The sequence below is a fragment of the Mchenga conophoros genome, linkage group LG3 (assembly GCF_057382185.1).
Source record: "Mchenga conophoros isolate Kocher_MC1m ecotype Shallow Benthic linkage group LG3, M_conophoros_male_GT1.1, whole genome shotgun sequence".
NCBI classification, from domain to species: domain Eukaryota; kingdom Metazoa; phylum Chordata; class Actinopteri; order Cichliformes; family Cichlidae; genus Mchenga; species Mchenga conophoros.
This window is the reverse complement of record NC_140528.1, coordinates 24,481,644-24,508,736: the sequence shown is the minus strand read 5'-3', so window position 1 is coordinate 24,508,736 and position 27,093 is coordinate 24,481,644. Positions and strand designations below refer to the sequence as shown.

At 41.9% G+C, this 27,093-nt stretch overlaps 3 protein-coding genes across 3 annotated transcripts; 1 reads left to right on the top strand and 2 right to left on the bottom strand.

Annotated features, from left to right (window-relative positions):
• Positions 1 to 345: 345 nt before the first annotated feature.
• LOC146577787 (OX-2 membrane glycoprotein-like) lies at positions 346 to 6,730 on the bottom strand. Its single transcript, XM_085267714.1, has 3 exons — positions 6,667 to 6,730; positions 746 to 1,084; positions 346 to 653 (listed from the first exon to the last, which is right to left on the bottom strand). The coding sequence occupies exons 1-3, from the start codon at positions 6,728 to 6,730 to the stop codon at positions 346 to 348; spliced, it is 711 nt and encodes a 236-aa protein (XP_085123840.1).
• Positions 6,731 to 9,089: 2,359 nt separating this feature from the next.
• LOC146577786 (uncharacterized) lies at positions 9,090 to 11,901 on the top strand. The gene is made up of 6 exons (XM_085267712.1): positions 9,090 to 9,098; positions 9,579 to 9,650; positions 9,751 to 9,869; positions 9,973 to 10,033; positions 10,146 to 10,240; positions 10,351 to 11,901. Exons 1-6 carry the CDS (start codon positions 9,090 to 9,092, stop codon positions 11,765 to 11,767), a joined length of 1,773 nt encoding a protein of 590 aa, XP_085123838.1. The 3' UTR covers positions 11,768 to 11,901.
• A 4,286-nt stretch (positions 11,902 to 16,187) lies between these two features.
• LOC146577785 (neuroligin-4, X-linked-like) lies at positions 16,188 to 17,493 on the bottom strand. Its single transcript, XM_085268408.1, has 2 exons — positions 17,378 to 17,493; positions 16,188 to 17,072 (listed from the first exon to the last, which is right to left on the bottom strand). The coding sequence occupies exons 1-2, from the start codon at positions 17,476 to 17,478 to the stop codon at positions 16,244 to 16,246; spliced, it is 930 nt and encodes a 309-aa protein (XP_085124534.1). The 5' UTR covers positions 17,479 to 17,493; the 3' UTR covers positions 16,188 to 16,243.
• Between the last annotated feature and the right edge of the window lie 9,600 nt (positions 17,494 to 27,093).

Genomic DNA, 27,093 nt, shown 5'->3' with positions numbered 1-27,093 from the left:
GGAGGCTTCTATAGCTACGACCAGCCGCGATGGAGGCTTCAGAAGAATAACCCGCAAATGCTCTCCAACACACCGAGGGGAAGTCAGGTGACCAAAAAGGAGATCACAGGCAAGCGACGCAGAGACACTCAAATGGCCACTATTTATACCAGCGCCCCCTAATGGGCCAGGCTGAAAGTGGGTTGGACCGAGGGATAACATTCATCCTGCCACACAATGATCCAGGAGGAAACTTGAAAAAGCAGGAAAAATGTGACACTGATCAAAATGAATACATCAATTATTGATCAAAGAGAAAATGCATACTAGCACAATGCATTGTTATTGCATCTCAGTTTCTCACCATCACTGATAATCTGACGTCTGCTGGACCTCAGGAATCGTCTCCATCACCTCTCTGTGAGGAGCAGAGAGCACTCGTGCTGCACATCCCACCTGTGTGCTGTGTTTACGTGAACCTGAGAGCACAGCTGTAGTGGTGACAGTGAATGTAGCGTTGGTGTTGGACACACTGACAGTGTTGTACTGTGAGAAGTTGAGGTCTTGTTGTGAGAGTGTTACAGTGGGAGCAGGTCGACCAGTGGCTGAACAGGAAACAACCCACTCTTCAGCAGAGTTTGACTCTCTGACATCAACAACAGGTTCATGCAGCTCTGTGAAGGATCAGGAGATATTGCAAGGAATATGTTGTTGAAAGGAAATCAGTTTCTAGCACATTTAAACACATTAATGCAAAAGTTCTTACCATAGACTTGGAAGCAGGTTCTACCAGTGAAGGAGCCTTCAGGATAAGTGTTAAACAGACAGTGATAGCATCCTTCATCCTGCTCCGTCACATTCCTGATGACTATGGAGCAGTTCTGTAGTCCAGTGTATTTAAACTTGACTTTATCGTTAAAGCCATCATTCACTCTCTGACCATAGTACTTGCTGTAGGTGGCAACATTTGTCTCCACATCACGTGAGATTTTCTGCCATGTGACCTGAAGGACGTCTTTAGTGTCCAAGAGCTGACAGCTGAATTCAGCATCTTCTCCCACTGCTGCCAGCACAGTCTGCTGTGTTTGGACCACTGCTGTTAGAGCTGCATGGAGAATAACATGAGTTAGAGATGTGGAACTGAGAGGTATTGATGGGAAGGATTAAACAATCATTCGGGTCATGGAGTAGTCTGTGTTTTAGGCTCAAACAAATTGACATATGGGTACCACTTAAATGTGATGTAGACTATAAATATAAACCTGACACTCATTGTTTCATACTGTATGTTTCAGGGACATTTTCTTTCATCTATAAAAAAAAAAGTAAGACAATTCAGTTAGCTACCAACTAAACAAAGAAAGTCAGATAGATGTACAGATCGAATCTATATTGGTTCTGTTGGTCCATGACCAATTCTGGAGGTCTGTACTGCATTTGAACTTTTCCAACAATTTGGAGGTCCAACCATGATTTAAGCTGGACATCAATATGGCGTTCAACATTAGAACCTTGGACTTGATGTATATTTGTTGGACATCATGTAGATATCTATGACAAGTGCAGGGAATTTAAAGGTTTAATTGAGGTCATATTTTTTATTTACAAAATATCAATATTGGGGTTACAAAACAATCCCTTCAGTGGACCAAAAATAAATTATAAAACCCATCACTTCAACATAACCAATACCAGGACTGGTATTGACTGGTAACTCGTGCTACTGTAGAAATTCCCATTGATTTTCTACATTTTCCCAGAGGCCTCCCCTTCTGTGGATTACTAGTATGTCATTTATTAATTTGTGCCTCAATTATTTCAGATCAGTTATTTCACTGGGGAAGCCCTATATTGCCCACTTCCTAATTTCAGCACAGTTTGATCTTTCTCTTTAGCATGTATGTAACTTTGGTTTGTTGAGATTTTGGCATTACTTCTGTCATAAACATTCTCTCTCAGACATAACTGACTAAGATTTCTGTGGTTACCCAGAACATTTTAATAGACTTTTTGTAATCAATCAGGTCTTCAACCCCTTCTTTTTAAAATAGTGTATAAACCGTATGTATGTGTGAAAGACTGTTAATGTTTTGATAAATTGTTTATTTTAGAACAATTGGTGAGTGTGTTTAGCCACTTCACACTACTACACTTTGCTCTAAACTACATTCCTTCTCTGAACAGTATATATGTGAATGGACTGACGGATCTTTTCATTTCAAATGTTAAATAATTGTCAGTAAACTACTTATGACCTTAATGTCATAGAAAGACTGAAAGACATCCATTGAAAACAGGGTGCAGAAATTTAAGGTGCCAGGCCAATATCCACCACCCTGGAAGTCCTTAACTGAGGGGGACCACATTAGGCCACAGCTGGTGCAGCTCACCACTGGCAGTGCAAGGTTATAACGGCCTTTAGGAAGGATTAGGAGAAATCCAGTCATGGCTCAACAAAGACATTCATTTGTTTCATGTTGTTTTCAAAGCGGTCTGGTAAATCCAAATGACCTTTGACAGGTGCCCACATATACTGCGGGCCGAGGGTAATTCAAAACAATGTAGCAATGTACAATTTGCACTAAAACACATATATTGTGTATGTAGTGTGTGACAAAAGAGCAGCTTACCATTTATGGTTACTGAAAGAAATCTCCGTCTGTGGATCGGGTTTCCTTCGAGGCGTGAGCACCTATCAGCAGAGATTGTCCATAACCTATAGAACTCAAAGAAATATTCTCAAGTAACAGTCAAATATGCCATTCAGCGTGTTAGTTACGACGTCGGGAGCAGCTGGGAGAACAAAACGACACAGAGACTGTACGGGTTGCTTTCCCAAAACCAACTCAAAGGTTTATTCATCAGACAACAGTATATATAGAGGAAAAAGGTTCGTCTGTCAACAGATTCTCAGTTCAAACCGGTACAGACCAAATAAGGGAACGTCTTCCTGCCTTGTGAGCAAAGAAGTATCCTTTGTATAGTTTATCAGTTCAGCTACAATTTATGATCATCCCAGCAAAATACACTCCTAGACACAGAATACAGAGTTCTTTCATTAGTGAATTCTGAAACGAACCACCTGGCCTTTAACAAGCTCCTTTCTAAGAGATAAGGAAGGGAGGATGGGAGTAAGGAAGTGATCTCTGTGGTGTTTTCAACCTTGAGGTACCAACCTGTGATTCTTACACATTAATTCTTAGGTTACAGAGAAAGAGAAAAACAACTAGTAAATGGGCCTTATTGAGTAACAGTTTTCCTGTATAATATCACTATAAAACAATATCCTGTAAATGCTACCATGGTATCAAAATATCACAACAGTTACAAGAGCCACAATTGCACCGGGTGAAACCTCAACGTTACAGAGGTTTCACTCTGGGGCCTTGAAAGCTGGAGGTTGAACCCATCCCCCCTCACCCTTGAAGAACGTTTATCATGGTTTAAGGATTTGTTTTTTATTCAGTGGTCAGACTGGAGAGCACTGCAGCGGGTGTTTAATGAGGTCGATAAGACTATCAAGAGAGACAAGGTCAACTCTTCTTATGAGAATATTAGGAAGCGTCTTGTATATGATCAGCTCGCACATGGCCCGAAGATTGGTTTACCTTCTGCCATGTTCAGGCCCAAAATCATCAAAAACCTTGAGGACAGAAAAACAAAAAAACAAAACAAAAGGTAGGTTGTCTCTGTGTGAGAGACGTTGGCATTAAACCCGATATTTTTAAAAAAATGCAATGCGTGGATTTCTTTTACAGACAACATCTGCCATATTGTGGACCGCTCAGAGTCTCCCCCTCCAGCACTGCTAATCCAGACCCCACCGACTCCGCCCCCCTCTCCAGGATGCTCACAGGACTCTGCAGGATCACACCCGTCTGAGGAAACGGAACTCAACATTAAACTCGCAACCTTCCACCTGCTGTCGATGGCACTGAATGAGTATGTGCAGGAGATATGTTATGAATGCCAATCCGGTCACCCCAGCCAGTTACAACACAGTTGCCTGTTTGAGCTGCCTGTGTTTTTCTTCGAGATCTACTATGATGAGGTGATGGAAAAGCTCCGGACGCCCCGATTCATCCCGGCCATCCGTCTGTTTGTTTGCTCATACAATGTCAGTGAGGCTGAAGCACAAATCATCAGCACTGCAGAGCGTCTTCTGTGTGAACTGAGATCAGTGCCGCACATTGTTTGCACCACTGATGAGAATGTCGGATACCTGCTAAATACCAATCATCACACCCGCGGAGTTAAATCAGCGCTACTCCACATGATTGGAAACTACTGGTCTGGGAGACACAAGATTTAATGCACATCTGTTATAAAAACCTTACTGTGCACTACACAGAAAATGAAATAAAAACGTATGCTAACACTTTTTTCTGGTCATTTGTATTTGTGTTTGGTCAGAGTGATTATGGAAAACACGCTGAGAAAAATATATCACAACCCTGCACACCCAGGGGGTTTAGGAAGTGTAAAGAAGCTCCGTATCGCTGTCAGTGAGGCAACAGGCTTAAAGCCGTCATTACCTGACGTGGAGCGTTTTTAAAAGGAGATGACACATATACTCTTCATAAACCTGCAAGGATAGAGGACACAGAAATGCAAGGATACAGAAATGCAAGGATACAGAAATAGAGTTTTGGTTAACGGGATTGACAAACAGTTTCAAGCTGATTTGGTTGACATGCGTGAATATTCTGCGGATGATGATAATGTTAGGTACTTATTGACATGCATAGATGTGTTTTCTAAGTATGCATGGGTTAGGTGCCTTGAAACCAAGACAGGACAGGCTGTTGCTGAGGCTTTTGGTGATATTCTGAGAGAGGGCCGTGTGCCTGAAAAACTCCAAACAGATTTAGGGAAGGAATTTTATAATAAACATTTAAAAAACTAATGGAGCAGCATAACATCACACATTTTTCAACCTTTAGTGAAATGAAATCATGTGTGGTAGAGCGTTTTAACCGCACCTTAAAGGGGAAAATGTGGAAATACTTAACATCAGTTAACTCGCCAAGATATGTTTATGTGATCCAAGATCTTGTACAGTCCTATAACCTGTCTTATCACAGCTCTATCAAAATGACCCCACCGAGGTGTGCAAAGATAATGAGAAAGCAGTCTTTAACACCCTGTACAAAATGAAACCCCAAAAACCGGTGACTTTTAAATTTAATGTGGGCGATACAGAGAGAATATCTAAACTACGAGGCATATTCTGAAAGGGTTACCATCAGACCTACACAGACGAGTACTTTACCATAAAGGAGCGTTTAGGAAGAGACCCTCCCGTATACAAACTGGAGGATCTCACAGGAGCTGCAGTGAAAGGTGTAATTTACGAACCTGAGATACAGCAGGTGACTACTGACAAAAACAAAAGGTTTCAAATAGAGAAAATACTTGGCAGAAAAAAAGAGGCACTTGGCACTTGAGTTTCCGAGCATTTTTATCCTGAGGTTATAACACCTATTGTTTTAAATGAACCGTATGAGGTCGGTGTTATAGAATTTCAATACCCAAGACTATGGTTGTCTTTTCCACAATCAGATTCGCGAGTGGAAATTTATGATCCAGTCAAAGATGGAGCATTGTCCATAACCGTGATTGAGCTGTCTGTGGGGCATTATGCATCTGTGGCGCAGATAATAAAACATTAAAACATAACACCGACATTAAAACACAATACAGTGAAGTTAGTAACTATGTTAGTGTTATGGGCCCTAGGGGCACAGTTCTCACATTTAGAGGGAGACTGGCAGGAATCTTAGGATTCAAATCAGAAGACCCGTTTGTACTTCTTTATAAAAACACATACGCACCACATCCTGCAGACGTATACGGCGGAAAATAGAACATTTTTATTTATGCAGATATCATTGATTACCAGCTTGTGGGTGACGCCCATGCGCAGCTATTAAGAGCAATAAATATAACAGACGATGACCGTCGGGGAGCCATTCTTCAGTTTGACAGCCCACACTACACACCGGTCTCCAAATCCTTAATCGATGACATAGAAATTGATTTGATAGACGACCAAAATCAACACATACCCTTTTTATACGGGAAGGTGTTTGTCAAGCTCCACTTCCGACCCATAAGACACCATTTTTAAAAAAATAAGGATGTCTGTCTACAACACAGATGAAGCAAAATCTGTAAGATATTATTTAAATCAGGCTGGTGGCGAATTGAATGGTTATATTGGGACCAGCACGCAATGTGGCGCAGGTCTGGGAGGTTTGTTCAGCAGCCTGTTTAGAATTGCTGTACCGTTGTTTAAAAAAGGAGTCAGCATAGTCAAACCCCACCTAAAAACAGCAGCATCAGGCATAGTGTCTGATGTGATATCCAACATAACCAAGCCAACATCTACTGAGCAGGATGGCAACAGCTTGTATGTGTATACACCCAAACCTTCTAAGACCCCTCCCACTGCACGCATGGGTGATACGCCGCCGCCTAAAAAGCGTAAAACGACAAAACCTGCCAGGAAAGCCACCAAACGGAGACAACCACGCGGAGTGAAAAGACCCAGAACCAGTCGTTCAAAAACTACAGCATGTGACATCTTCTAAATGGCTCTGTTACACAACCAATCAGAGAATGTCTAAAAACAGAGCTCGATCTTTTTACTGTCCCATACACACAAACGTCCATAGAGAAAACGACCTTTATTGAAATTCCACCAGTTTCTGCAACCACAGACGGAGGTCCAATCGAGTTTAAATCTCATCGTCCGGAGAGGATTACCTGGATCTAAACGATTCCTATATCTACACACGAGTAAGAATCACAGATGCTGACGGCACAAACTTAGGCAGGGATGCAAACGTGGGACTTGTTAATTATCCAGGTTGCACCTTATTTAGTCAGGTAGATGTAAATTTGGGGGATCGCTTGATCAGCCAATCATCCAACACGTATCCATACAGAGGCATAATAGAATGTCTTATCAATTATAATAAGCAGACTTTAGACACACAGTTCAGCAGCGCTTTATTCTGTACAGACACAGCCTCGCACATGAATGATACATGTATAGAAGGGGAGAGCCAGGGTCTGGTGACCAGAGGTACTTATACAGCGAATAGCAGTATTGTTGAATTGATTGCTCCAGTACACGCAGACCTGTTTTTTCAAGAAAAATTATTACTTAATGGAATCGATCTGTCGCTGAAATTTGTGCGCTCTAAAGACGAATTTGCTCTCATGACTGGAGCTAACACCGCGTATAAAGTTAAAATCGTCTCTGCCAGCTTATTTGTGAAAAGAATCAGTGTCTCACCAAGTGTCAGGCTGGCACACGGCAAGGCTCTGCATCATGCAAATGCAAAATATGCTGTAGGCAGAGTTTCTTTAAAGACCTTCTCCACACCTGCTGGGGCAAGAATATCAACTAATTTATTTATGGGCAGGTTGCCTAAATTTGTCATCATCGCCTTCGTGGATAACGAAGCTTATCCTGGTTCTTTTACACGTAATCCATTTAATTTTAAAACTGTGAACTGTGAACTATAGAATTCATGTGTTTATACGCTGATGGACAGTCGTATCTGGCCAAACAATTCCTGTTTCAATCTGGAAGCTGATGAAGGACATTCAGGGAACGTATCATTAGTTCAAACAGGGAGCGTGAGGCTGGAAACCCGTTTCAGAAATCCGCTACCCCGAACAATGAACCTGGTGTGTTACTCTGTATTTGATTCAGTCATCCAAATATCTAATATGAGACAAGTGCTGCTGGACGACTACTAAACATTCAAAATGAATACAATAGAACTAACCAGCATTGTTAAAAGGATTAGTAACAGGGCTCATCTTCTAGGCGTCTTAGCATGTGACCAGCTGCCAACAAAGCCCATCAGATATCCATGCATGGGCATTGTGAATACAGATCCATCAGACTTACCTGGGAAGCACTGGTTGGCATTCAATATCACAAAAGACAAGCAAGGGCACTTTTTTGACAGCTTCGGTAACTCACCTGATAAGTTTTCACCCGAGATAAAAGTTTTTCTTTTAAAAACACCGCTCGGATATTGTATTCTGGGAGACAGGTTCAGAAGGACTTTTCGGTAACCTGCGGACAACACTGTGTGCTTTTTCTATATCATGTCCAAAAAGGAGCGTCTTATTCAAGACTAATTAATATGTACAGTGATAACCTTGTTTGTAACGATGCAATGGTTTGTCATTTTGTTAACAAAATAAGACCTGTTTCTGCATGTTTTGAAAATAACTTTGATTGTGTGCAGCGCGGATACTGATTCAAGTAACAAATAATAAAAGATAACAGAAGAGAATATCGTTTCATCTGGTATTTATTTTCACCTAATTGCTAAAAACATTATTTAGTAATAATAAAATCTTTAAACATCAGCATAGAGTTCAAAAAGTAGTAAAAAGGGGAAAACTGTCATCTGTTTAACTAAACAATATAGACATAAATAAGAAAAAACACATAAGTAGTAGTGTATAAAAAGGGAAACAAATGCGAGGTTAAATGATCTTTTTTTCAAGAATAAGAAAAACAAACATAATTTTAAAATTCATTAAAAATCGATCCACCCGCTTCTACTCTGCCTTGATTTTTTATGTGTGGTAAATAAGCTTTGATCGCTCAGTGACCGCTTCTTGTGCAAACCATTTGTTTCCACACTCGGGTCGCCAGTGTCGCCTTTATATTGGCTAATAGTCCTCCTCACCTCAGCATTAGGAAAAGCAGACAGAGACTTTCTCCCTCACTATGTGTTAATAGACCTCTCTGCATTGAATCACACTTGTTATTAATCTCTGTCTCTCTTCCACAGCATGCCTCTTGTCCCATCTTCGTTCTCTCACCCCAACCACTCCTGGCAGATGGCCGCCCCTCACTGAGCCTGTTACTGCCGGCGCTTCCTCCCTGTTAAAAGGGAGTTTTTTTCCACTGTCGCCAAAGTGCTTGCTCATAGGGGGTCATATGATTGTTGGGTTTTTCTCCTTGTGTATATTATTTTAGAGTCTACCTTACAAAGTAAAGCACCTTGAGCCGACTGTTGTTGTGATTTGTATCAATAAAACTGAAGTGAATTGAAATAACATAAAAGGACATAATGCTGCAGGTTGGCTTTCTTTCTTTTCTGATTCACCAGTTTGTATGCATCTTTTCACAGGAGTGACCTAAGGACGGCTGTAGCCTACCCTTATTTACTTATATAATGAACAACATATAGTGTAATGTGGTGTAAAATAGAGTGTTTTCTTTTAATTTAATGACATAAAGCAGGGATCAAATGTTTCCATGGTGACTGTTTTAGAATTGTGTATTTTTAAATCTGCATCAGACTTGAAAAAGAGCTCATCTGTGCAAGAAAAACCATCAAGTCAGGAGTATTTTCATATCTACATTTGATCTTACACAAGTTTTGAAGAGTTTTGGAAAGTTTCTCTTCCCCAACTGTGATAAAACAGCAGCGTTTTAATGGAAGCCAGTAAAGGGATCTACAAACCTGCATTTTTGAAGAATTTGATGTAGTTTTAAAAAGCTGACAAACTGAGAATCAATTTAAGTTACAATGAGTAATTTCTTATTTCTTTGACAGGTGCTGTTCAACACACCCATATATAACACAGCTGTGGAGATCTGCTGGTATCTACCAGGTTACAGGGCTCAGGTAAGACCCAGATCCATCCAAACCAAAACTGAGATAAAATGTCAGGTGATTTCTGAAGACCTGGGACTGATGCTGATTAAATGTCTCCTTTTATTTTTAGATTGCAATGATGATGGAATTCCTCAGACTTCAGAAGGAAAACCAAATACCATCAAGCCTCACTGCAGAAGATATGGGAGATCTTTTGGTGGAGAGGAGCAAAGAGACAGTCAGAGAGCAGTGAGTTACTGTGACACCTACAGACCATCCACCTCACACCTGAAACTGTTTGTGCTGAAGTGTAAATGCTGAGAGAAAACCTCTCTTTTGTTTTCTTTTGAAGACTTTGGGAGTTTGAATTGGAGGGTTTGGAAGAAACAGAAGCCAAACCTCTTCTGAAACTGGTAAGACTAGAAAACTCACAAGAGTTTTAGTCATTTGGAGATCTTTTTTTTTTTTACTACAATCACATAACCTCTCAACAAAACTGCAATGTAAACATGCTTTCTGTTTCAGGTGTGGGCAGTGAACACAATAAATAAAATGAGGGACATCGAGTTTCAAGCCCGGATGCTGCTGGAATTTCCAGAGGCCATACCTCCTAAATTTCAGTGAGTCACCTCTGACATAAAATCATTAACAGTCCAGCTACAGTATTTCAAAATTTCTGTTATTTTTTTAAATAGGTGTAAAAGATCATTCTTATAACTTTATTCTGCAGAACACCTAAGCTCCTCAGCAATGTCAGGAAGTACATTGACCTCCTTAAAGAGAGGCAGCAGGACGCACAAACCTCCAAACTGTTCACTGCAACAGACGTGGTGATAGAGGTGGTTCCCCGTGTCCTGCATGGCTTCTGGAAGCTTCCTTCTTACCCCCTACTGAACATGTCCTCCCAAAAATTGAGCATCCTCTCCACCAGTGTGACAAAGGCCACTTTGGATCGAGTGTCCAAATCTCTCCTAACAACGGAAAACCAGGCCATCTTCTCAAGGTCCATCAGAGATGACATGGTGCAAAGTATCCTGTCTGAAGTCAGAGAGAAATATTCAGAAAAGATTCTGCTGAGCCACATTGCAAACTTTGCACCAGGACTACTCAGGGCAATTTCTGATGTAGCAAAGACGAGCATATGCCAGATCTTCCAGCCCCCTTGTGAAAGTCCAGTAGTGTCTGATGTTCTTCCAACTAAAGAACCTCATCCTGAAGGTCTGCTGAAGTCAGATGTTCTTCCCACTTCCCAACCTCCAGTTGAAAGTTCACGAATTGCTGATATTTTTTCCACTCACGAACCTCCTTCCAAAAGTTCAACAAAGGCTGATGTTCTTCCAGCTAAAGAATCTGCTCATGAAAATCTGCTGAAGTCAGATGTTGTTCCTACTAAAGAACCAAAAGGACCTGATCGTGAACGTGTTCTGAAGTCAGATATTCTCCCTACTAAAGAACCACAAGAACCTGCTCCTGAACGTGTTCTGAAGTCAGATGTTCTTCCTACTTCCGAACCTCTTTTTGAAAGTTCCACAAAGACCAATGTTCTTCCAGCTAAAGAACCTGCTCATGAAAATCTGCTGAAGTCAGATGTTGTTCCTACTAAAGAACCACAAGAACCTGCTTGTGAAAGTGTTCTGAAGTCAGGTGTTCTTCCTACTAAAGAACCACACGAACCTGCTCCTGAACGTGTTCTAAAGTCAGATGTTCTTCTTACTTCCGAACCTCCTTTTGAAAGTTCAACAAAGGCTGATGTTCTTCCGACTAAAGAGCCTGCTTGTAAAAATCTGCTGAAGCCAGATGTTGTTCCTCCTAAAGAACCTCAAGAACCTGCTTGGGAAAGTGTTCTGAAGTCAGATGTTCTTCCTACTTCCGAACCTCTTTTTGAAAGTTCATCAAAGGCTGATGTTCTTCCTACTAAAGAGCCTGCTTCTGAAAGTCTGGCAACGTCTGATGATCTTCCTAGTGAGGAACTCCCTTCTGTATGTCTATCCATGTCTGAGCCAGTTGTCTCTTTTACTAATAATTCAGAGAAGTCTGACAACATTAAAATGAAGGAGAAAAAGGAGAAAAAGAAGAAAAAAAAGGGCTTCTGCCAAAAATTCAGAGCCCTGTTCTGTTGTTGCTTCAGACCCCAAGAAACTGACTGATTTTGAGAATCCAATCTGTTTGTTCTAACTCTACAAAATCAAATAAAATGATTAATCAATATTTTTTCCATGAGTCTGCATCTATGATTAAAGAATATTTTTCCTTCAGATGTTTATAAGGGTTCTCAAAATACCTCCACAAGTCCAACAATTGTTAACATATTAGTGTTGTTATCTTTAAGAGAATCTGAACTTATTCTTACTCTTAACATATCAACAGCAGTAACTGAAACCTGGAAATGAAAAAAAAGTTACCAACAATTATTAACATTGCTTCACATCTTTGTTTAGTAATGGCCCAGATACACATTGGCACATAGCAGGACCTCAGTGTTTATGAGTATTCTTCCAGACTTAGGAATATTAATAAAAGGAGCATCTACATGCCACAAAGCTGATGAGAACCACACATGTCTTCCAACATCCTCAGATTTGTGTTTTACAATTAAGAGGAACTTTGCATAATGTTTGCCATATGCTCAAATCCTCAAAGGTCTATTATTTTTCATAGTTTGTCCTTTCAACCAAAGTTAAAAACTTCTGCGGACATCAGCAGTTTATTCTTTTGCAATCAAACTCTTAAAATTAGAACATTTCCACCAAACCTGGGTGGGTGCTGGAGCTCCAGGAAGGAAAACTCAGAAGAGGAGGAAAAACAGTCCAAAGAAACAGTTCAGGAGGCCAACCGCATGGCCATCAACTGAGACAATTCAGTTCAGGAGGCGTTTCTCCCATTGAAAATGCTACGTCCAGGTGAACAGAATCACCCTTTTGGGATTTCTACCACGTATTTATCACTAGATTTACTAAACCTGCGCAAATTTGCGTAACTTCCCTAAACCCAACACCCCCTAGAATTACTGGCTTTTTTATTTTCTGGTGCAAGTCCCGAGGTGTTAATCACCCCTGCTGAGATTTCCACAGGTCGTCAGCTCATTTCTCCTCCAGCTTTTGTTGTGCAAACCACCCATTATCCTTGAGGCCTGGCACATTTGCATTTGCTCACTCAGAGTTGCTCAGATCCAAGTCAGGCCAAACCTCTGTGTTACGACTTTCAGAAATGCCTGCCGTATCTATACAAAATATCCCACACATTGACTGACCTGCAAATATAAAAGACACACATTCACACCTTCCTTGAGTCTCAGCACAGATCTTCCATTGTTCCATTGTGACTGTGTATGTGAGGGAGTGGCATTGCTTGACTACAGCACAGTGCTGTGCATAAAAGCAGACCGACCCAGACGGGAGAATCATTTCTTGTTCGCATTTCTGAGAACGCACATCAGGATGGCCTCCGTATCACTGCCAAGCCCTGGAGTCTGTCAAACATGGCTACATGTAAACACTGCTACATGTTAGGTGAGCTAACATTTAACTGACTGCACTTTTTTTCAGTCTCAGTTTAGGTCATTTATGTCCTTACTGCGAATCACTGAAAGGAAAAGCTGGCTTTTATCGCTCTGATGTTACGCACATCATGCAGCACAGATTCATCTCTGATCACAAGACTCATGTTTCAAAATAAAAGCGAGCTAAGGCTTGAAAAGAGGACGACGACTTTATGACAATCGCAGAGAAAAGAGCAACGAAACGATTTAAAACTTGATGAAAATGTTTTCTCTCACTGAAAACTAGCAAATCCTAATAAACAGCATGACTGGCCCTCTGCTGTGAGGGGGCTTCAGTGGAGATGACTTCTGCTACAGCGACCTTCCTGCTACCGGATGGTCACATGATAACGATCAACGTTATGACAAAAATCAAATAAATGTCGAAAAAACAAAGACAAAACTGATCGGTGGTAAGGATGAACTCATTTGAAACCTCAAGCTAACGGCCATTTTTTCTTCTCATTACAAACTGCACCTGTTGTCTTTTGTCATCACAAAATAAGCATATCATTCATTCACTCCAAAAAAAACCAAAACAAAACAAAATAAACAAGAAACTTAATATTTACAAATATTTTGTCTGTTTTTTTTCTTACACTTAAAAATGTACAGCTCTGATCTTCTTCCAGATGTTTCGACTCCATCCGTCTCCCAGTTTGGTATTTTCTTCTCTGTCCAGTGACCTCAGAGTGAGCGCTGAATGTGCCACAATGGCGCCCTCTAGTGTTAGCTTATAAAACAGACAAGGAGAAAGAACAGAGCCGAATGAAAGGACTCGTTTGTGTTCTCTCCTCTGCTGTAGCTGTGTGGTGCTGAGGTTAACTACACAACCCCTCGCCACCTCCTTATACACAGGAGTGAGTACAAAAGGGTTCGTACGGACGCATCAGCCGGCCGTCCTTCTGCTCGACACTGTTAGCTGAAAGATGATCGGATCATCCTCTGTCCTGTATTTAAGGCTGAGAGTCTTTGTCCAGTCTCTTTTCCACAGCTACTGTCCACAGCACTGATCCACCTGCAGCACAGCCCCACTCAGTTGTTTTATGATTTACATTGTGCACGTTTCCCTTCCACTGAGCTTACAAAACCTCTGACAGGAGAAGTCAGGCATGTGTTTCCCCCACCTCCCCTTTTAGGCAGTAATAAAATAGAAAACAAACAATCAAACAGGCTAAAGCTAGAGCACAAGCAAAGACAGCACCGGTGACTAAGTTCTCCCATACTGGACGTACGCTACCACGTGGGCTCAAACAGCAGCACATCAGCTCAGTTTACATACTGTTGACATCTTCATCAGAGGATCAGCAGGGAGCGCTGCTGAGCTGCAGTGGTCTCCACCAGAGTGACGGAGCAGGAATCACAAACAGCACAAACCCACCGTGTTGTTTCCACCCTGTTCAGGAGATCTGAGCCCCCATCCCTTTTTTTCATGTTGCAGCTCTGCACTGCAGGCCCTGAACGCCTCCCGGTTACCCTCAGTGTGCTTAGAGTTTAATTTACAACCGACGAGCTCACAGATCATCTGCAGGCAGGTGAACGAACCCTTAATGTGAGGATAATAGCAGAGCTGAGCTGAGGTCAGAAATAGTCAGGAACGGTGTCGACACAGTGAAGTCAGCTGTTTGGGAATTTGTCTGATTATCAGTTTGGGGGGGGTCGGTGTTAAATAACAAAGGCGGTGTAGGATGGAGAGAGGAGGAGGGAGGGAGCAGTGATGATATGAAGTCAGAATACACATGTGGCAGACATAAGGGGGTCAGACAGGAGCAGCATCAGTCTCTGCTCTGTTTTGTTAATAACGTAGAAAAATAATTTTGTACAATCAAGCTACATCGACGGACGCTTTACCTCACGTACCCTAAAATGAAAAAGTAGTGACAGTAAGATGGAGGCTGCACATGACACCATGACTGAGTTCACAGCTGTTGCTTTGATTCTAACGTTTAAGACTTTTGGCATCGACTCCGTTTTAATAAATGAGTGCTGGGAGGCGTCGTTTGACTTCAGGAGCTCCTGCGATGCTCCTGCGATGCTCCTGCGATGCTCTTACTCTGCGGGAGAAAACCAAAAACCAAAAGTAGCAAACATGGAGCGATATGACTCGTTTAGATTTTGGGAAACGTGCATCGACAGGTACAGTGTCCTTTTCCCCGCGTCTTTAAAAATAATTCATGCATAGATCCCCCACTGAGAAAACCCTTTTATATACTTTCTCCTTTGTACACATTTTATATAGAACTATATATAATATCATTTCTCTATATCTATATTTTCAGAAAAATTCTTTCCACACAATAAAAAACAACAATTAAACAAATGCTTCAAACAAAACAACAAAAAGAGAGAAGATGGAAGAAAGAAAATCACGACTGAGGCCAGTTTGGCACTTTGTCATGAGAACATGACAGAACTCTGTTAGTTGACGGTAAATAGCGAAACTCTATTTTTCTTTGGTTTTTCTTCTCCCTCGATGAGAAATGAAACACAGCAGTACTTACTTGGCACCTAAAAATGCTGGTCGAATGAAAGATATCAGTGTTTTCATAGTTATATGTTTCGTGTACGCCTCCCGCCTCCAGACTGCTCAGCAGATCGGGAATTTTTAGAGAAGAGCAGGAGGGAGGCGTGTCAAATGAGAGGAAGAGAGCAGTAATAAAACACGGATGTAGAAAAGAGAAGCATAATGTGCACATAACACACAGGAGATGGAAAAAGAGATGATGCCAACGTAAAAAAGAGAAAACAGCGAGGAGCGAGAGAGCATTCGTCCCTTTGACAAACGTTGGAGGTCTTGAGCCTGGAAACAGCAGACCGTCTTTGAAAACAGTATCTTTGAAAGATCTGAGTCACCCACCCCAAACTGCTCATCTGCTGCTGGACACTTCAGTTGCACCTCCACATGCCACCAGTGGAGGGAGCTGCCAAGTTTCACAGCACATGACGCAGCAGGTGTAGTTGCTTTTGGAGAAAGAAGAGAATAAGAGGACAGAACGAAGGCCCACGTCTAGAGGCCTCCCTTCCAGAGCGGTAGCAGAGCCAGTGTTCCTGGTCCCTAGGTGGCGCTGTGTCGGGCCTGTCCCTACTATACCCTGGTGGTGGAGTGGGGGTGGGGCAGGGTGTTGTTGTGGCCGGTGGAGGGGAATGTGTTGAAGGCGTGAAGAGGCTGCATGCTGGTGATGGTGCTGGGGATCACGGTGATGGTGTATGGCGTCATCAGCGGCACGTTGTCGGGGGCGCGGCGCAGCGCCAGGGTGTAGTCGGGAGGGCAGGCGGGCCGCAGGATGTCGTGGGGTCGCAGGGGCTCCATGTCGTGGTGAGCGTCGTGCTCCCAGTCCTTCATCTGCAGGGACATGATCTCCTCCTCCTGGCTGTGAGCCAGGTCGTTGGCGGGGCCGCCCCGCTGAGGGGACAGCCGGTGCCGGCGCATCTCGTGCCGCTTGTCACGCTTGTAGTAAAGGGCGGCGAAGGCCAGGATGTTGAGGAAGAAGAGCGACGCTCCAACTGCAACTGTCACGCTCAGTTCGGTGGAGTAGTCGCGGGTGTCTCCGGGAAAGAGGTCCTGGGGCGGGCGCTCTGAGCCCTCGGGCTCAGGATCTGATGGGAAGGTAGGGTAAGGATGACGAGTGGTTCGAGGAACGTTGTTTCTGGGCCTCATGGTGCCGGGGTCACGGCCTGCGGGGGAGCGCGTAGTGGTGGGAAAGAGCACGTCATGCAGGCTGTGAAGATGAGGGACTAATTCCAGCCAAAAGGCCACTTTGTTAGCTCTGTAGTTGTCTCTGACACGAGGTTTCAAACCGATGTGAAGGTACTGCTTGTCCTTCCAGTTGAACTTGGTCCAGATGACCTCCTCGAAGCGGTTGGGCTTGGTATGAATGAACTTGGTGTCCTGAGGGACGGGCAGGTTGGGGTCCCTGGTGGAGCATAAAGGTTAAACGTTTCAGTTCAAAGTTATATTCAGTCTCCATTATAAGTAACATGTGGAATCAATACACTGAATACAGACAGGAGGCCCATTCTCTGTGCAACCTTTAAACTATCTAAGACCAACCGGCTGCTCTGGGATCTGGATGCTTTTGGTGAACCAGTATGTTCAATTCTTCAAAGCCACACGGGAATTAAACTAGCAACCTAGATTCAAGTATTCAAGATGACTAGAAGGCTGTCAGAGAACATACAGTAACGTGTACAGTTTACACTACTGTGACATGAGGCCTACCCAGTCTTTGCGAAGTTAGTCCAGTAAGTCATGACCACAGCGCTCAGCATCACATCGTTCTTGGAGAAGTTGCACGGGAGCAGGTCCGTGGCACCGATCATCGGTACGCCGAACACGTAAGGTATCTCGTCTCCGTGCGCGGCGTCGGCCCACTCGGGCCGCGTCTCGGTTTGGCAGTGGTGGTAGAACGTGTAAAAGTAAACTGGGGACTGAAACTCAGCATGGAGTTTGGCAGTGGCCACAGCTGGTGCCACCCACTGGTGGTCCGTAAACAGGAAGTGAGTGAGAAATCTAGAGAGGAAAAAAAACTCTTTCTGATAACAGAAGGAGTGACAGGCAGCAGAGAGGAAGCATGACTGCATTATCCAAACATGTCTGTACTGTGACTGTGGTCCGGCTGTGAGGGGTTCGCAGGCCGATCTGTCAGAAACACCGACACTGAGATTGGGAGCCGACTACCTGGGGGATAGGGTTGCCAACTCCCTGAAAAATAAATAAGGGACACCTCGTGGCCAGGGCCGGGCGGCCCAGTTGTCTTCACCCTTCCCAGTGTGGTGAATTTTCTAGCTCTTTTTTTGTGTGTGAAATTATTTTTTTAACCATTTGACTTGAATTTGATTTAAGTAGATGTGTATTCTTTGTGATATGAACACATGTGAAACAAATGATCATTTAGCCATTTATTTTTTAGCTCAAAATGACAACATTAACACAGTAAAACAGGTCTCTTTCTTAAACAGAAGCCTGTCATGCTTAACTTTTGAGAATATAAGTAAATCTTTCTTTAAAAGAACTCTGTCCTGCTTAACTTAAAATAATAGAAAACAATAGAAAGAAAAACATTCTTGTAACAGTGCACATTTAGTGCATTTAGTACAATTGGCTTAATGCTAATCAGCTGCGCCTGTTTGTAAACCCGCTTGTTCCCATGATTACGCATCATAACTCATCATCATTATTCATGTATTACTTTTATGTATTAGTCATCTATTTGTTGTAATCATCTATCCTTACAGTTGTTTATTACACAAAATAAATTATATTATCACACTTCTGGCCACATAGCGCTGATATTCACTGCACATGCCCATATTAACTTTTTCCAGCCAGGTGTTTTCCTTTTCCCATTCTTCCCTTTCTCTGAGGGGAACAAACATTGCTGCTCTAATGCTGGGCTCACACTGTGCGGTTTTAGGCCCATTTTGAGCCGATTTTTGAGTGATCGGACCGATTTTGGCCTTCATCGTGCGTCGTGTAGTATACGTGGGGTAACGAGAAGTGATTAACACCTCACGACCAGCTCCCGATCATCAATCGCTCGTGAGGGTGTCACCACAGCCGCTCACACTGCTCGCGCGCAAACACGTAAACGTTGGTGTAAAAGATGGAGCAGCACGGCTGTGCAGCGTGTGATCTGGACACAAGCGATGGAGGCACACAACCGTGAAAATAGTTGGATTTACACTGCTGCTCAGTCACAGCTGCCCGATCAATGTTTTTCATTAGCAATTTAGCAAAGTTGATGGTGGTGGTGTGTCTGTGTGAGTGAAAGACGGAGAGAGCGACAGATTTTCTGTTATAACCTTCATTTTATGGAGGCACAGTGTGAGCACTCAGGTCGCATCAGAGCATCGGGCGGTATAGTGTGAGACCTGCATCGTGACCTACCAACTTCTAACCCCTGCGAGTCAATCGTGCAGTTTGAGCAGGAGCTGAATAACGTGACTGAAAAAATCGCACAGTGTCTGCCCAGCTTTAGGTGTACTGTCGTCCGAGACTTGCACCGCAGTGTCGGCGTTTGTTTCCCTGTTGGCCATGCTTCTTGTTGTGGTCATCTGTTGTCTTCCGGTATTTTCTCCGTAAGCGACCTTTCCTTGACCAATGAGATGAGCGGTAATCTGAATTGTCATACTCGTAAGTGTGCTGTCAGCTCATTGGTCACAAAGCAGGAGAGGGGCTGGGAATTATGTTTTCAAACAAACCGTTAATTCCATTAAAAGTTATAGACTACTTTTGATTCTCACTGTATTACGGGACAAAGTGCGTCCCTTATTAGCTCAATACGGGACGTGTACTTTTGTTTCTACATACGGGACGATTCCGTTTTTTAAGGGACGGTTGGCAACCCTACTGGGGGATGATAGCATTACTGCCCACAGAGCCTCAAAGGTTAAGGCGCAGACACGCCGTGATGTGGATGAGTGGCTCTCTTTAGCACGCTTGTCTTGTTTGATGCACTTCACTGGGCTCACATGTTACTGATTCCATTCTTTACTCGCATGTTTTAAACGCTTAAAGCACTTTCACAGCTTTTTATATTCTTTTGAAAATTCATGTGAACTCAAGCTGTCAGAATTGTAATGTAAGCTTTGATAATTGTCCACATTTGTCATTTTGACGATTATCCGTTTATTTTAATGAATACAGCAAACAGAAAAAAACGAACAAATCAACAAACGCGGCTCCTAATGAGACAAAACCTGATGATGCTGCAAAATGCAGTTAAGTGAGAGGAGGCTGTAAAATGGAATAACTGAAAAAGTGGCAGTGTACAGAGGTGGCGTCCTCACCCTCTGGGTAGCCGTAGAGGTTGTCAACAAAGCTGGAGATGGTGTAGTCGAACGCCGCAGCTGAGATGCCGTCGTTGTCCTCACTGTCGTCCACAAACTTCAGCCCCTCTCCCTGGTTCACTCCTATCAGGATGTCATAGTTTAGGAGCGCCCCCTGGTGGAGCAAATAAGGAAGAACATGCTGAGTGCTGGAACAGAGCCTGTATGCATCACAAGTCTACAACAGGAAGTGCAGCTGAAGCACAGCTTTGTGAATTGGCAGCATTTCATTTCCCAGTAAACAAAATAAAGATTAGCTGTTGCCATGAAATTCCTACTATAAACTGTAAATACTGCAATATATGCAGGGTTCATACACATTTTTAGGGTCAAATTCAAGCACTTTTTAAGCACATTCAAGGTCAATTTTCAAGCTTTTCCAGCACATTACCAAAAAAGAAGCATGTTTCACTTTGCATCACCTCAGTAAGACCTTGTAAAAATTTAAACAAATCATCTGAGGTCGATTTAAATGTCTTTTGTTCCCCTTTTGTTAAAAGAGCAGCACACAAAAATACAGAAAAAGGAAACGGTTGCCTTACATGCATATAGTGTACAAACTCAAAAAACACATTCCTCTTAAAAATTAAGATGTGCAAATGTGAACAAATCAACTTGTTAGAGATCTTCATCTCCACTGTAAATAAACAACAAGCCAGAAAACAAGAAAACTGCACCAAACACCACAAACACCAACAAATTAATGTCTTCTCATCAGACATTGAAGCTTCTTTCCTGTGTGACATAAAAAATAAGAGACAGATGTTTGTTTGTTTTTTTAACTAGTTAAGCACCCACGTTCAGTCATCCACCCATTCATGCACACATTCACACACTGGTGATGTAGCTACAGCCACCCTGGGGCGCCACCAGGCCCTCTGACCACCACCAGTAGGCAACGGGTGAAGTGTCTTGCCGGGTGAAGTGTCTTGCCCGAGACTGTCCAAGCCGGGGCTCGATTACAAGGCGAACTCCTAACTCTTGAGCCACGATCGCCCAGTGGGGACATGGGGACATTTCAATTTCCAGCAGGAAGCTCCCCCTTTTTGTTAAACCCTTTAGATCAGGGGTCGGCAACCTGCGGCTCTTTAGTCCTTATAGTGCGGCTCCGCGTGGTTTGTGAAAATAAATTAGCTGAAGTGTATTTTATTTATGTTAGTTCTTTTTTTAACTTGTAGTTCTAAATTGGAAGATTATTGTGATTTTGCAATATACAAATAAAATTATATTTTCTTATTTTTTCATCGCTCAAAATAAGCGTCACACTCGCGGAAGCCGGTGTACCCGGCGAAACGCCGTGCATTTATCGAGCCTTTCAACCCCAGATAGGCCAATTATGGCTCTTTGGCTCTTTGGGTCTTAAAGGTTGCTGACCCCTGCTTTAGATGAACAGAGTTTTTTAATTAAATACATATTCTTCAATAAATGTTCTCTTTTCTAAAAAGTAGGATAATTAAAAAAAAACTTTTATTATACCTCTATTGAGTAGAAAAAAAACTCGTGTTTTCTGTCGTCTGTTATATAATATTAGGGATGTTTGTGACAATTAATTTCTTAATCGGCTGGACTAACCAATAGTCCACAACCAGGAAACACTGAAATTTTAAGTTAAGTTTGAAAACAGTTTAAAAAAAAATACCCCATTCCAAAATGTCTTGTGACAATCTCATTGGCTTAGGGAGTGATGATGTCATAGATCTTAAGAATCTTAAGTCCTTTGATGTTTTTCCTTAAGTAGGGGTGAGAAACAGCAAGTTTTAGTTCGTTTCAGCAGCATCTGTGTTTGCAGCCTACAAAACGTTCACCACAAGCTCTTCAAAGTCATCGTATAGAAACTCCAACATGTTTCCAAGAAAAAAACAACCAATTCAAAAAGATTACGCCGCCTCTCCTTCCTGGCGTGGCCGGCCAATTTCCCCAAATGGCTCCTCATCCTTCCAAAGGGCGTTAAAGGAGAGTAGGAAGGAAAACTACCTTCTCCAGAAAAAAATGCAACAAATTGAAGAAGAGAAACTTCAACTGGAGGACAAATGTAGACGAATGGAAGCCCAAAATAAAGAGCTGGAAGAAAGACAACAGCGCCAGCCGAACATAAAAATTATTAATGAGGGCTGGGGAATCAAGTTTGCTCAGAGCCGAGAGCAGATTGTGCACCTCATTAAAGAAAACAGGCAAAAGAGTGCAGAACTAAAAGAAATGACCAACCAGCTCCAAGACAAGAAAACGATGACCGATAAGATACAACGGGATCTCCAATACATGGACCGAAAAAATCGGCTCCTCCAAAGACAGCTCCATGAAGCTGTGGAAGAAAAGAAAGAATTCCTCCAACAGAAGGAAGAGCAGGACAAAAAGCAACGAGACATGCAGCACGAACTGAAGAGCATGCAGGAAAAATACCGCATGCTGAAAGAAAGCCTGGATGAAACACTGCGCCAAAATAAAGACCTTCTTCAACAGAAAGAGCAACAGCAGGAAAGACTGAAAGAAGGAAAACGTGTCGTCCAGGACTTTGAGTCTAAAAATCTAAAACTGCAAGAGTTTTGTAATCAGCTGGAGGACAAAGCAACTAAAGTGGAAGAAGAAAAGGACAAACTGGAGAAACGCTGCTCACAGATGCAGAGAAGGATCGATCAGATAGCGAGAAACAACTCCGAGCTCGTTAAGGGGATTTTGGTGGAATTCAATAACTTGAAGCGTGAAAACACTCAAATGCAGGCGCAAAAACAACAAGAAGACAAAATACATGAAGACCTGCAGCTCACGCTCCAAGAAATCCAGAAAAGAAACGAGCAGTTAGAAGACAAGCACAAAGAGGTCCAACAGAGAAATGCAGACATGCACAAGGACAAGCTGATACAGGAGGCAACATCCAAACAACTCAAAGACAAGCTTGAAGAACAACAAGCAACATTGGAAGAGGTGGAACAAAGATGTGAGAAACTTGAAGAACAAAACGCAGAAACCATCGATGAGCTGAGAAATCTCATCCTGGAGAAAAAAGCGCTCGTGGAAAAGTGCATGAAAAAAAAGAAAAAATGGTTCCACTTGTTCCGGAGGAGAGACGCTACTGCTTCCTCACCTGATGTAGCCTCGTCTTGCTCCACCTCTGTTAACCCCCCCAACCAGTCCCGGCCGTTGACTGTCCCCTCCTGAGCCTGGTTCTGCCGGAGGTTCCTGCCCGTTTAAAGGCAGTTTTTCCTCCCCACTGTCGCCAACTGCTTGCTCAGAGGGGATTGTTGGGCTTTTCTCTCCTCTGCCTTGTTTCTTCATTTACTTGTTTAACTTTTTTCATTATTACTTCATTTTACCTTGTTTCTTCATTTACTTGCTTGTTTAACTTTTTTCAACTTATCTAAATAATAAACCAATTAAATTTATCCTTTGAGTATTTTTCATCTCATCTTTACAGAATCTTTCCAAAACATTTTCAAACATTCAGATCTGTCTTTTATTTTCCTCTTGAAGCCTCATAAATGGTGAACTAAAAACCCGGAACATGGTTTGAAACATAGTTTCAGCTGAAACTGGCATAACATGCTGTGTGTGTGTGTGTGTGTGTGTGTGTGTGTGTGTGTGTGTGTGTGTGTGTGTGTGTGTGTGTGTGTGTGTGTGTGTCAGTCAGGATATCACTAGTTAGGTCATCATGTTTAGACTCATTCACTCCAAAATTATTTAGGCCAAATCTTTAAAACAGTGTCATTTCATACACATTTTCAATTCACTTCAATCGCACAAATGCAGAAATAATTATTTGCAGTATCTTATTTATTATGAGAATGTCATGCCTGATCATTTGTACCTACACCACCAAAAATGGGGGCAAAAGGGAGGAGATCATGTTTAATCGGTTATAAGAAAAGGTCAGAAATATAAGTGCCGACATGAGCAGTGTCCACAGAAACCTCTGACTCTCAGCTCAAAGCTCATATAAACCATTTCTACAACCAGCAAACAAACAAAGACACCGAACAGTTAAAAGAGCAGTGACGTCACCACGAATCTGTGGTCAGGTAATATCCATGTTTTGATTGATGATTTTCTGGAGTTAAATGTGAACCGAAGCATATTTTGGGTGTTATATGCTATTAAATACTTTTTAATTTATTTAAAAGTATTTAATAGCATATAACACCCAAAACATGCTGGGTGTGGAAATAAAAAAAATCAGAATTTCCTCTGTTTGAGTCACAGTAACTTTGACATAGTAACATTTGCAGTAAGTCCTAAATGTTCACCTTTAAAATCCCTCCCTCTGTTCATTTTGCCCACATCATGTTTCAGTGGTTGGCCTCAGGTTCTTCAGCTTCCTGACAGTCTGAAGTCAGCTGACAGAGTTTCACCTGCTAAATACACAGAAAATCTTGTTAAAGCCGCACAGTTTGCCCAACAGTAATATTCCCATTAAGCCCTTTCTAAACACTTTATAACAATGTGTCATCACTAAATTATAAACTTCTTCTCCAAATCTGCACGACTGCACTTAGTCACAGACTTTATTTAATTGTCCTGCGGCTGCTATCATATATTTGACCAAACAGTTCTTCTCACACAGTCACAGATATATTTCTCTCAATGCAAACTTCACTCATGTCTCAGACAGGAAACTTGAGTTTTTCTTTTTTTTCTGTCCCCACTCATTCAACTAATTTGCATATTGAGTCACATCTCGAGAAGTTGCCCTGACAACAGAAATGCATATTCAAAACATTGCTGCATAATTCAATTATTATTCTTTTATTTTTATTTCTACAGTCGTCACTTCTTTTGCTCAATCAGCTGGAAACCACTTCTAATTCACTATTTTAAACCTGCTTTAAGCTTCTAATCACTGGTTGGTCCTCCCAGTCTCTTTTTCCTTGTCACAAAAGTCGCTCTATTGTCCTGCAACTTCCTGAGTTATTCCTCAGCTTCAGCCTTTAAGTGTGTTAAATCTACACCATTCAGCATTTATGTCATGTATTCACATTCATGAGTGTAAGCATGTCTTCATTGCGTGTATGTTGTGTGTTCATATTAATATTGAGTGTAAGCTGGTCTTCGTTGCCTCGATGTGTTTTTATAATCAGATTTAATTCCTGCATCTTTGCGCTGAACTGTGGATTCAAACTGTCTCACTTCTGATTCTCTCCAAAAACAATTTCACATGTGACAATTTCTACATGTGTGTTTTCTATTTTTCTATTCATTTATGTATTATTAGTTCATTTATTTCTTTATCTCTCTTACTTTTTTTATTTACCTTTCTGTTGCGATGCTCTGGATGTTTCTAAACCCCACAAATGCAGTCTCACTGTTCAACCCAATTTTCCTATGCTGGCATCCTGGCAGCTGCACGCTTGACTTTTCTCAGTTCATGGGCAGTTATTTTGCGCCTTGGTTTTTCCACACGCTTCTTGCGACCCTGTTGACTATTTTGAATGAAACGCTTGATTGTTCGATGATCACGCTTCAGAAGCTTTGCAATTTTGAGACTGCTGCATCCCTCTGCAAGATATCTCACTATTTTTGACTTTTCTGAGCCTGTCAAGTCCTTCTTTTGACCCATTTTGCCAAAGGAAAGGACGTTGCCTAATAATTATGCACACCTGATATAGGGTGTTGATGTCATTAGACCACACCCCTTCTCATTACAGAGATGCACATCACCTAATATGCTTAATTGGTAGTAGGCTTTCGAGCCTATACAGCTTGGAGTAAGACAACATGCATGAAGAGGATGATGTGGACAAAATACTCATTTGCCTAATAATTCTGCTCTCCCTGTAGACTTTTGTCTTATCGCCTTAACCTCCATGGTCTCAAATTCTTTAAGGATATAATTTCTTTTAACCGGATTTGGGCAAATTTCATTTATCAAAATATTCCTGATCACTTTGTTTGTAAACCTGCTGTCACCAAATTCAACTCCAGCTATGCAGAGCTGCCTCAGTCCAGGAGAAATTTTAGAGTGCACAATATCTTCTTTTATCATTGATCTCAAAGGGACTGGGATGGCTTTCACTGGGGATTTATATCTCTTAGCAGTACATCTTACATCAAATTTCTCACAAAACGTCTCATGTTTTAGTAAGACCCCATTATCATCCATAAAATGAGCTACAGCCCAAATCCCTTTAGATCTCCATTCATCCACGTACACAGATTTCCTACACAAACGGATATACCTGTTGTTCCATATAGGGGTGTTGTGAGGAGTAAAGTTATGTTTATAGATTAATTTCCAGTAGAGACGGACCTGCTGATGGAAAGCTGAGAGTTTAACAGGTAACGAACTGCAATCAAAGTCACAACGTAACAAAAAGTCTATTCCACCCATTTTGCCAAAAATCACATTGGGAATAATGTTCCAAAAGGAATTTTTGTTCCTAATGAAAGATCTTAACCATTTCAATTTTAGTACACCATTCATAACATCAAAGTCAGTGGCATTAGCCCCACCCTCTTCATAATTCTTAATCACATCATTTTTCTTTATATAATGACATTTGTTCCTCCATATGAACCTAAAATTAAGAGTATTTATAGATTTAATTAGTTTTGGAGGTATGGGCAGAGAAAAGGCTGGATAGATGAGTCTGGACAGACTGTCCATGTTGGTTAGCAAGATTCTCCCAAACAGAGTTATGTCCCTTTGCAGCCACATGTTTAAAATTGACTTACACTTTTCTATATTGGTACAGATATTCTTATTTTCTGTTGATGTCTTATCCTTGCAAATTACAATGCCCAGATACTTCACCTCTTTTTTGATCTGCATATTATTTATTGCTTGCAGGGGACATTCATGCAGAGCTAGAATTTTGCATTTATTAATATTCAGCTGTAGGCCAGAAGCTTTGGAGAAATGGTTGATCGCCTGCAAGGCTAAAGGAATCTGGTCCTCATTTTTTAGAAACAGGGTGGTATCATCTGCCAGCTGACTGATTATTATCTGTTCACCCATCACAGTTAACCCCTTAATGTGACTGTTTTTAATCAAAATAATTCCTCTGACACAGAAGACCTACATTCCTGGTTTAATTCTTGCTGTCAAAAAATCATGGACTCTGTGGCTCCTTTAAAAACCAGGCAGCTTAAGGCTAAACCTGAGCCTTGGTTTAATGA

Coding starts and splice junctions, on each gene's coding strand:
- LOC146577787 (XM_085267714.1), bottom strand. CDS start 6,730: ATGAGATTTAAACTCGATTGGACCTCCGTCTGTGGTTGCAGAAACTGG. Junction 1,085..6,666: donor CTGGTGGAATTTCAATAAAG/GTCGTTTTCTCT, acceptor TTCTCCATGCAG/CTCTAACAGCAGTGGTCCAA. Junction 654..745: donor AACCTGCTTCCAAGTCTATG/GTAAGAACTTTT, acceptor GATCCTTCACAG/AGCTGCATGAACCTGTTGTT.
- LOC146577786 (XM_085267712.1), top strand. Junction 10,034..10,145: donor CCAAACCTCTTCTGAAACTG/GTAAGACTAGAA, acceptor TTTCTGTTTCAG/GTGTGGGCAGTGAACACAAT. Junction 10,241..10,350: donor GCCATACCTCCTAAATTTCA/GTGAGTCACCTC, acceptor TTTATTCTGCAG/AACACCTAAGCTCCTCAGCA.
- LOC146577785 (XM_085268408.1), bottom strand. CDS start 17,478: ATGATCGGTGCCACGGACCTGCTCCCGTGCAACTTCTCCAAGAACGAT. Junction 17,073..17,377: donor ACTAACTTCGCAAAGACTGG/GTAGGCCTCATG, acceptor ATGCTCCACCAG/GGACCCCAACCTGCCCGTCC.